The sequence below is a fragment of the Octodon degus genome, unplaced genomic scaffold, assembly GCF_000260255.1.
Source record: "Octodon degus isolate 3935 unplaced genomic scaffold, OctDeg1.0 scaffold00287, whole genome shotgun sequence".
NCBI lineage: Eukaryota > Metazoa > Chordata > Mammalia > Rodentia > Octodontidae > Octodon > Octodon degus.
In genome coordinates, this window is record NW_004524863.1 from 696,443 (window position 1) to 706,076 (window position 9,634).

At 48.0% G+C, this 9,634-nt stretch overlaps 2 protein-coding genes across 2 annotated transcripts in view; one reads left to right on the forward strand and one right to left on the reverse strand.

Annotated features, from left to right (window-relative positions):
• The window catches only part of Cs (citrate synthase), a 39,582-nt gene extending 37,094 nt beyond the window's left edge, over nt 1-2,488 (forward strand). Inside the window, exons 6-7 of the mRNA XM_023707367.1 lie at nt 2-128; nt 1,089-2,488. Of these exons, the coding sequence (XP_023563135.1) occupies nt 2-128; nt 1,089-1,259 (298 nt within the window). The 3' untranslated portion in view covers nt 1,260-2,488. The remainder of the gene's footprint in view (nt 1; nt 129-1,088) is intronic.
• A 1,278-nt stretch (nt 2,489-3,766) lies between these two features.
• On the reverse strand, nt 3,767-8,200 carry Coq10a (coenzyme Q10A). The gene is made up of 5 exons (XM_004647071.2): nt 7,662-8,200; nt 6,975-7,121; nt 5,264-5,456; nt 4,883-4,984; nt 3,767-4,464 (listed from the first exon to the last, which is right to left on the reverse strand). Exons 1-5 carry the CDS (start codon nt 7,781-7,783, stop codon nt 4,297-4,299), a joined length of 732 nt encoding a protein of 243 aa, XP_004647128.1. The 5' UTR covers nt 7,784-8,200; the 3' UTR covers nt 3,767-4,296.
• Between the last annotated feature and the right edge of the window lie 1,434 nt (nt 8,201-9,634).

The window sequence follows — 9,634 nt, forward strand, 5'->3', positions numbered from 1 at the left end:
TGCCCAATGACCCCATGTTTAAACTGGTTGCTCAACTGTATAAGATTGTACCCAATATTCTCCTAGAGCAGGGCAAGGCCAAGAATCCTTGGCCCAACGTAGATGCTCACAGTGGGGTGCTGCTCCAGGTGAGTCTTCCCTTCCCTGCTTTCCCTTTTTTTTTTTTTTTTAAATGCATTTTGTAGAAGGTCTCATTACACAGCTCAGATTCGTAATGATCCTCCTGTCACAGCCTCCCCAGTGCTGGGATTACAGGCATGCACCACCACACCTGGTCTGAGTGGCTACCACAGCATGTGATGCTGGGGATTGAACCCCATCCCTGCACTTGTCTAAGCAGGCGTTTAGTCTGCTGAGCTATCTTGCTGGCCCTTTCCCTAGTATTTTTGCAATATCCTGCTGTTCTTGGGCATGCACAAATGCAATGCCCTAGTCTGTTTTGTTGGTACTGGGGATTGAAGCCAGGGTTTTTGGAATGAGTTACACCTCTAGCCCTTTGTTGCTACTGAAACAGGGGTCACTAAGTTGCCCAGGTTTAGTGGGCGCTAGCTTGTGATCCTTCTGCCACAGCTTCAGATTGCTGGGTTTATAGGTTTCCACAACCATGCTGGGCTCCAAGCAGGGACTCTGACACCTCCTCCTCTGGAAAACCTTTTGATAAAATTGCTTATAATGGAAGTCAGAGGGCTGGTGAGATGGCTCAGTGGTCTAAAGCACCTACTTAGAACAAACTAAGCTAAGCAAAGCACAGGGACCGCGGTTCAATCCCCAGCACCACATGCCAGCCAGCCCCGCCCCCTGGTGGGCTGAACTGGCCACACACACACACAAAATACATAAATAAGTAAATAAAAAATTAAAAAAATAAAAATAAAAATAATGGAAGTCAGAGCTAGGATTGCCCTCTTTTTAGAACCCCAGTTATACTTTTCCCAGCATCATTTTTATTTAAGGCTGACTGGGCTAAATCCCTGGAGAAAAGGGGAAAATGGAACCTTAAAAGTTTTTTTCACCTGGACTTATTTATATGCCACTCCTTCTGTACCTTTAACAAGACCTTTTTTTTTTTTCTCTCTTCCATCTTACAGTACTATGGCATGACGGAGATGAATTATTACACAGTCCTATTTGGAGTGTCACGGGCTCTGGGTGTGCTGGCACAGCTCATCTGGAGCCGAGCCTTGGGCTTCCCTCTAGAAAGGCCTAAATCCATGAGCACAGATGGTTTGATGAAATTTGTGGACTCTAAGTCAGGGTAAAACTTGGGAACTGGGGGGAAACTTGACTACCAGAAGATAAGAAGCTTAACAACAACAAAATAGTATACTTTTGTTTCAAGGGGCCTTTAAAGATTTAAAATTAAATTGTATCTGAGGCACTGAAAATATGTTTGACGTTAAAATATAAATTAAGACTTTAAAAGATAAAAAGTGATCCCTTCTTCATAACCAGCTCCCTTCCCCTGCCTGGTATGAGTTGCCCCCAGCTAGAGGATGACTGGGACTAATGCATGTGATATGGGTTAGGTTTGGCCCCCACCATGTCTAAAGTAAGAATCTGGCTCCTCTTTTTTGGGTCAGAGCAGTTTACAGACAATCTGTGGTCACTCTGGAGCTTTTGTTTCTGCTCTGCTCAGCCCTCTAGACTAGGAAATCAGGACCTTGCGCTCCTGTTTCCACAAAGATCACTTTGGATTATCAGCTAGCTGTACCAAGCCCTCGCCCATGCACATAGATGCCTTCTAGTAAGACCTATTGGATAGCTGGGCATGGCTTGGCAGTGTCTTTTTTTATGCTACCAAATAACTGTGAAGGTATGGCATTTGTTGCGACAGGCACCACCTAATGTTTCATTTGATTTTCATTGTTATCCCATCAAAATTGAAGTCTGGGGGGCCTGGGAGCTGGCTCAGTGGAATAAGTGCTTCCCTCGCAAGCGCAAGGGCCTGAGTTCAATCCCCAGTTCTGTCCCCCCCCCCCCAAAACAAAACAAAACAAACCAAAAACCTGAAGTCTGGAAGTATTATTAAAACCTCCTTCCAGACTTGATATACCTGATCTGCCTCATGCTGAGGGTACTCTGGACCTTCCCCTCTTGGTCCCTACTAAAGACCTCTTTAGTAGGTCTGTCTGATCTGTGGTCTTTCCCAGTCACTAGGATTTAACAGCAATTAATGTGAACTAAGTTTTTACTTCTGCAGAACTCAAGCCACTACCGTCTGACCTTTCTCCTGGTAATACACTATGGGGGATAGAACAGGAGCTCAGGAATGACTGGCCTTTTCATGGTCTGGTCCCAGGGGTATGAACATTTCCTTTTGAGCAAAGAGATGATTCAAGATTATATATGGTCTTCTTAGAATATCAGGTCCATGGGCTGGGGACATTGAGTGTAGTAAGCCTCCCTTCCCATCCCTGCCACAGAAAATGCTCCCTTATTTATCAGTGTCTTTTTTTTCCTGTCCCCTTTGCAAAAGCTCACGGTACAGCGTGTGTTTTAGAAGCCCCATTAACACAGGTTTTCAGTGACTCAGAATGCTCCACTGCCTTTTCTTTGAGAAAGGCTGCGATACACTCCTGCTGTGGCCCTTCTTCCCTTTATGCACCTGCCTGCGTTTGTGTGGATTCGCAAATCCCAGAACCATGCTGTTGAGGTGGACACTGTAAACCCCTGGGTAACCGTCAAGTCATGCAGACTTCAGTTTGTTCTGTATAAAATAAAAAATAAATGTTTTTATTAACAATGCTTGAGCCTGCTATTAAATAAGCCCTGGAAGAAATTATGAGATAAGAAATTTACACAGTGAGGTCCTGAACCTACTTAACAGATATGTTATTCTGTGTGAACCTTTTAGCTTAAGGCAGGTTTGGCATTCAGCGGAAAGGCTCCCTTTGAGGTTCCCAAAAGAGAGTTCTCTTTCCTCTAGTTTACAAAGTCCTTTACCTTTAGCCCTCATTCTGCTAATGTTGTTATAACGTAGAACGCGCAAGAAGCACAACTAAGACCTCTCAAGTGCTTCATGACTAGTCCAAGAAGTGGGTGAGCCCAGTAGGTGAAAGGAGCAAAGCCTACTGAGGACAGGGGGACAAGCAGTGCTGGCTTGGGGCCCGAACACTAGAGGGCTCTGGGGTGTCCAGCAGTGTCTGCTTTGCAGCTTTCTGTAGTAAGGAGCCCTCAAAGATGACAAGGGGTGCTTCTGAAGGTAGCAGATACATGGGAAGTCTGAGACCAGATGATTCTGTCCCGAGACTTTAGCTGCAAATGACCTTCTGGAAAAGTCTATAAATAGGCAAGGGAGTGGGAACTAGGTCCTGGCATGTAAAATGTGCTACTATAGTTAGCAGGGACACTGTGTCCAAGAAGCTCCCTTACACCTTTATGCCTCTAGGGAAAAAAGCCATGGTTTTCTTCCACTCTGTTATATCTACATTATTCTCCCAAGAAATGCAATATAGGCAAATTCACGCTGTCAGAATTTATTTAAGTTTTATAAAAATTTAGGCCAAAGAAGAATAAGATACAGTCAATCCAAGAGTACAAAGACAACTCTGTTTAGTGTTTCTGTGGCCCTGTGGCCCTGATATGGTAAGACAGTTATTCTACTCAGCAATGGCATGAAAATACTCTTGTTTTGTTTGAGACACACGGTCTTGCTGTATAGTCTAGGCTGGCCTCCAACTTCAGGTACTCCTGCCTCAGCCTCCTGAGTGCTGGGAATATAGGTGTGCACCCACTGTGCCCCCCCACACACACCCTTTTAGCCTTGAACTCACTGTGTAGTTCAGGTTGATCTTAAACTGGTGATGTTCCTGCCTCAGCCTCCTGGGGCTGGGATTAGAGGAGTATACCAGCACATTAGGCTTAGGAATACTCTTGAACTGAGGCAACGTGGATGTCAAGCTGAGGACAGGTTGTTTTTTCCTGAGGATTCTCAGCAGGGTAAAAGTTATTTACCACCCAGTATCTGTGTGCCAGAGGAGAAGCTCAAGTTTATTCAAAAGTCCAAGAAGTTCTCTTCCCAGTCAGATACTGGAGCATCCTTCCAGGGCCCAGAAACAACCACACAGTGAACAGGCTGCAGGCATATGGGACTTGTGGGGTAAGCCTAACCCTTTCCTGGGTGTGTCTAGTTTCCATAAGCCCTCAGCATTTCCAACTAATGCAGGGCCCAGTATCTGGGGAATGGGAGGAACAGTGTTACAGACTCCTCTCCAACTGGAGTGGGAGCCAGACCAAATAAATAAGAGAACTGAGTTAGGAGGGGAGTGAGTGAAGGCCAGGGAGCAGCCCCCTGCCTCAAGTCTGGTGCACCTCATGAAACATCAGCTCACGGGGGATGGCTGTTTCTGGACCAAACTTGGTGGCTGCCCGGCGCTCAAAAGCAGCAACATTCTGTTTGACAACCTCATCAAAAAACATGGTGGCCAGCTGGGAGTGCAGCAAAGAGCGAAATTCAAAGGAAATCTGGGGAAGTATAAGAAATAATTACTCTTCAAGATTATGTCAGGTACTCTCCAGCCAAATGTAGGCATTCTTCTTATGCCTTTTCTTCCCAGCCCACTCCAGTTTCTTAGCCCCTGAATATCCCTAACAGTACTGAACATAATACTCAAAACTGTCTACATCAAGCCTTGAGAAATAGTGCTGCGTATACTTTTTCTGGAGTGAGTTTTGAGACAGGATCTCGCTTTGAACTCTAGCCTAAGCTGGCCTCAAACTCTGCAATCTTCCTGGTTTGGCCTCTTAAGTACTAGGATTATGGGTGTGTGCCACCACACCTGGTTAAGTGCTAACTACACTGAGAAGAATAACCCTGTTTCAGTACCCCAGGTCGGCCTTTACCCCCACTCCTAGACTTGTGTTGTGAAGCCTTCCGACTCACCGAAAAATCCACAGTGCAGGTTCGTGGATAGGCAGGAATACCCGGACTGAATCGCCAAATAGTCTCCAAGTGGTTGAAGAGCTTCCCATCAGTGCAAACAGCCTGGAACGGTACAATCCCCACTTAATCATAAGTATGAGGTCATAAGAAGGAAATAGGGGCTGGGGTGTATCTCAATTCTCACTAGTAGAGCACTTGGCAGCATGCATGAAGCCCTGGGTTCAAACCTTAGCACCACCAAAACAAAAGAAAAACCAGTTTTCTTCCCTTCTGATATTTTACTAGGGAAACGTTTGACAGATAAAATAAGAAAGGCCAAAATAACCCTTAAAATAGCAAGGAATACAACTTTCTAGCCATTTCTTTCTAGACAGGCCCTACCTTGACCATGTGAGGTTTGACCATGGAAACCGCAGAGGTGTAGCGCTCCAAGACAGGTGGAAAGCCAACCTCCAACTGAGCCTTCAGGTGACCCTTGCGGCTGGAAACCACCAGAGACTTCTTACACCAGGGCACAAACTCACGATATTCCTGGACATTGGCTACCACCTCATACATCTCCTGCATTGAGTACCTAGGGGAAGAGGAATGAGACAGGCCAAGGGACTGCCAGCTGGGTCAGTTTCCTTGCCATTGGCCTCCGCACACCTTTGCCCACAAAGCACACCCCTTAGGAACTAGGCACCTGGGTGAGTAAACCTGAATAAATTATTTCCTAGAAGCAAACAAATGCAAGTCCCCTAGGTATTAATGTTACCTTATATTTTGCAGAATGTATTTGCATTCATTAGTTTGATCTCGAGAGTAGTTTTAGTGATCATACAACAGGTCCTGGCTCTCCAAATCTCTAACAGTGTGGCCCTGGGTAAGTTACCTGTGCCTCCATTTTCTCATCTATACATTGGAGGTAGTAAGAGTGTCTGATTGACAGGATTGCTGAGAATTGAATGAGAAAATTTATGTAAAATACTGAAGCAGCCTAGCTGCTAGCACACAGCAGGTGCTTAATAAATTAACTATTGTGCTTCAAACATTTTTAAAAAGTCAAATCAAGCTGGTTATGATGCCACACACCTGTATTCCCAGCCCCTGGGAGGCTGAGGCAGGATTGCTTCAAGTCTGAGGTCAGCTTGGGCTACAAAGTGAATTCAAGATCAGCTTGAACTGCATATCAAAACATGCTCTAAAATGCTAAAAAGATCCAGGTGTGGTGAGCTCAAGGCCAGCCTGAGCTGCACGGCGAGACCCTGTCTGAAAAAGACAAATACATAAATGCCAAAAAAAATCCGGTCAAAACCAGGTAAACTGGTATAACTATAATTTCAGCAGTTTGAAAGGCTGAAGCAGGAAGATGTCAAGTGTGAGCCTAGGCTGGAGGATGTAGACCTTGTTTCAAAGAGTAGGGGCATAGCTCGGTGCAAAGTTCTCAGTTCTGTCTCCAGTACGTGTATGTGCTGTGCAGGGAGCACCATCCCCAATATGAAAACAACAAAAATAAAACCACAACAAGAAACAATAGGCACTGCGGTGCATGCCTGTAACCTTAAACACTATGGGAGGCTGCAGGGGGCCTGCTCATTCGCTCAATTGCTTAAGTGCTTCCTTAAGCAAAGCAGTCAGGCTCAGGATGGTGTGGTTAGATCCTCAGATCCTCATACCTTACCGGACCTGCCCTTAAGGCATCCTGAGCTAGCCAAAAAAAAAAAAAAAAAAGCTACTATGGGAGGCTACAGCAGGAAAGCAAACTGGAGCTTAGGCTGGGCAACTTAGCAACTTACACTCTATCTCAATTTTTTTAAAAAATAAAGACCTGAGATCTAGCTCAGTGTAAAGGGCCTGGGTTCAGTTCTGATGTATCGAGATGGACAGAGGCAATCAGAGAAGTAAGGCCCTATTGTCTTTGTATTTGTCTGTGGTTTCATATAGTGCACATGCACAACAGTAAGGAGGGATGGAAATTCAAGCTGTAAGGCTGGCAGGGGTAGATAAAAAGGATCAGTAATATAGCTCAGAAGGGGGATGGTCAGGGATGAACCCTGCCCACTACTAGTATGTTATACCCGAAGTATGGTTAATTTGCATCTTTGCTCACCCCATGATCCTGCGCTCTGAGTAGGCCTTTCGCTTGTTGGTGAAGGGGGCAGTAAAGCCCATAAAAGAACGACTGGGGGGTAAGCCGACCTCGGCTGTCAAGGCCTGCGCAGCACGGGGCAAGAAGAGGCTGCAGGAGATGAGAAACCTAAGACCAAAAGGAAAGGAGAAGCAACGTCAGGACTCTTTTTGTGTTTAGCCATTTCCAGGTGGCATCCCAGAGTGAGGTCATCCGGACAGGCTTTTCTCCTAGCACCTGCTGCAGCTCTCCAAGTTCCCTGGCCAGGCAGTCACGAGTGCGAAAGGTCGAGGGCAGCTGAGGACACGGCCAGAGATGGCGATGGGGAAAAGGGGAGCGCGCGAGGTGCCATTTGCCTGTGAGGCTACACTACAGCTGAAAGCAAAGACTCTCAGGAAGTATCACTAGGATGGGGAGGGGTGTCAAACCCACTATTGCCAGGGCGACCTCGAGGGCCGAAGAGTGGTGAGCACCCACCACGAAGTGGTACTTGCAAAAGCATCCTCCAATGCTCTGGTTCAGCTCCCAGGGCACCACTGCCGCAGGCCCCCGCAGTGCCTGCCTCCCCAGGCCGCCGCCCTTCCCCGCCCCGCTTCCCTGCCCGCCTTCGGGTGCCGGATGCCGGGCGACCCCCGGGCTCGCGCAAGGACGCCCGCAGCGCCCTCTCACCTCATTGGTCCCGGCGGTCCCGGAGGACCCGGGGGCGGGGCCGGGCGGAGCGAGAGACACCCGGGACGCTGGACAGCGGTGCGCATCCCGGCCGGCAGCCGCCGCGCGCCCGCAGAGGCCATGCGCGTTGCCCCGCGGGTTGCTCGCGGCGGATGCTCAGGGCGCAGGAGCTGCGGAACAGTCGCTGGTGGCTCAGCGACCCCGTGCGCGGGGCCGGCGCGGGACTGCAGCTCCTCTCGCCCCGCTCCCGCCCGGGCGGCCGAGGAGGTAAAACTGAAGTCAGGACCGCAGCTCCAGTACCCTCGGGTCACGCGGCAGCCGGAGCTGGAGAGCCGGAGAGGAGGAAGGAGGGGGCGATGCTGCCTGCCGGGAGATGTAGTTCCTGCCTCCTACGAGAAAGCGCGTTGGGTGTGCGTTTGAGAAGCTGCGGAGATGGCTAGCGGGAGCGAGGTCGCCAGGCAGAAACTACTAGGCGAGTCCAGTCACAGGACCTGATACGTAGACACCGAGGCCACCTCGTGGGCGGGTCGACGGCAGGCGTCTGCGCGTCCTCTGAATGCCTCCCAGAGCCTTTACAGTTGCCCCTACAGTTGGAAGCGCTGTTCACCGCGGTGGCCCAGCGTGCCCTGTGCTGTGCTTTGGAAACGGGAATTAAAATTCCAGGCTCGGGGCAAAGACTTGGCATAGTTTACTGATTTAGTATTTACAGAAACAAGTCGAAGTGGAAAGTCAGATTTACTTTCAGGAGAAAGAACCATCTTTATCTGGAAAAGTATGCACCGGATAAAGAATGAGGCCTCACGAACAGAAATCAGGCAACGAAAAGTCAATATACTACTGTCCTTGACTCAAGCAGTCGCTTCCAAGTGTTGAGAAAAACTGGAGGGAGGGGGACTGGGTGATGGCTCAGTGGAATTATAACTTCCCGGGCAAGGCCAAGGGCCTGAGTTCAAATCCTGGATCTGCCAAAGAAAATATTGGGGGCCGGGAGATGGCTCAATGGAATAAGCACTTCCCTGGCAAGCGCAAGGGCCTGAGTTCAATCCCCGGTTCCGCCAAAAAAAAAAAAAAAAAAAAAAAAAAAAAAACAAACTGGAGGGAAGGAAAGAGAGATCAGTTGGCAAGAAAAGCGTGGATCTAGGCAAGAGCAGTATAAATTCTCCCATGGTGGAGCAGAGGAAGGACATTCTAAAATTGGTGCCAGGTATGTGTGGGCAAGCCTGGAATCTGAGCACTCGGGAAGTTGAGGCAGAAAGTTCACTGCGAGTTTGAGGCCAGCCTGGGCTGCACAGTGAGTTCAAGACCAGCCTGAAATGCATAGTGGTTATTTCTACTGACTGAATACGGGACCTTCCCGCTGAGCTGCACCCTCAGCCCCTTTTTATGTTTTTTTGTTTTATTTTTTGGCGGAACCGGGGATCGAACTCAGATCCTCGCGTTTGCCCGTCAAGCGCTTATCCTACTGAGCCATCTCCCCGGCCCCCTTTTTATGTTTTAAGACAGGATCTCAAGTTAATAAATGGTGCTAGCTGAGTTTACCCTTGCGATCCTCCTGCCTCAGCCTCTGAAGTAAAGTAGGTGGGATTATAGGCAAGTGCCTCTATGATGTCTGGACTGTTGTGTAACTGAAAGACTTTTAGTGATGCTAAACGCTGTGATGCAAGCGTTTTTCTTCTAATTTTTTAGTCAGGTTCTCCACATGCAGGAGAGCTTTGTCTGAGAATCAGGGGGGGTGGAAGACAGGGTAGAACAAAGTCTGTTGCAATGCATGTCTAATGGGTGTGGAGGAGAGAAATCTTGCCCAGAAACAGGAGCCTGGACGAAGATGTAAATCTTTCAACTCCTCTCAGATTGGCATTAATTTTGGGATCACTAAGAGTCCATGCTACATAGTAAGAGACTGTCTTTTTTTTTTTAAACAAATTTTATTTTTTAAAAATTATTTTGGGGCTGGAGAGATGGCTCAGTGGTCT

Bases quoted from the DNA above. Each gene is read 5' to 3' on its own strand.
- Coq10a (XM_004647071.2), bottom strand. From the start codon at position 7,783: ATGGCCTCTGCGGGCGCGCGGCGGCTGCCGGCCGGGATGCGCACCGCT. The intron at 7,122-7,661 runs GTGAGAGGGCGC...TTTTGGTCTTAG, and splicing joins GGACCGCCGGGACCAATGAG to GTTTCTCATCTCCTGCAGCC. The intron at 4,985-5,263 runs GTAGGGCCTGTC...GTACCGTTCCAG, and splicing joins TCAAACCTCACATGGTCAAG to GCTGTTTGCACTGATGGGAA.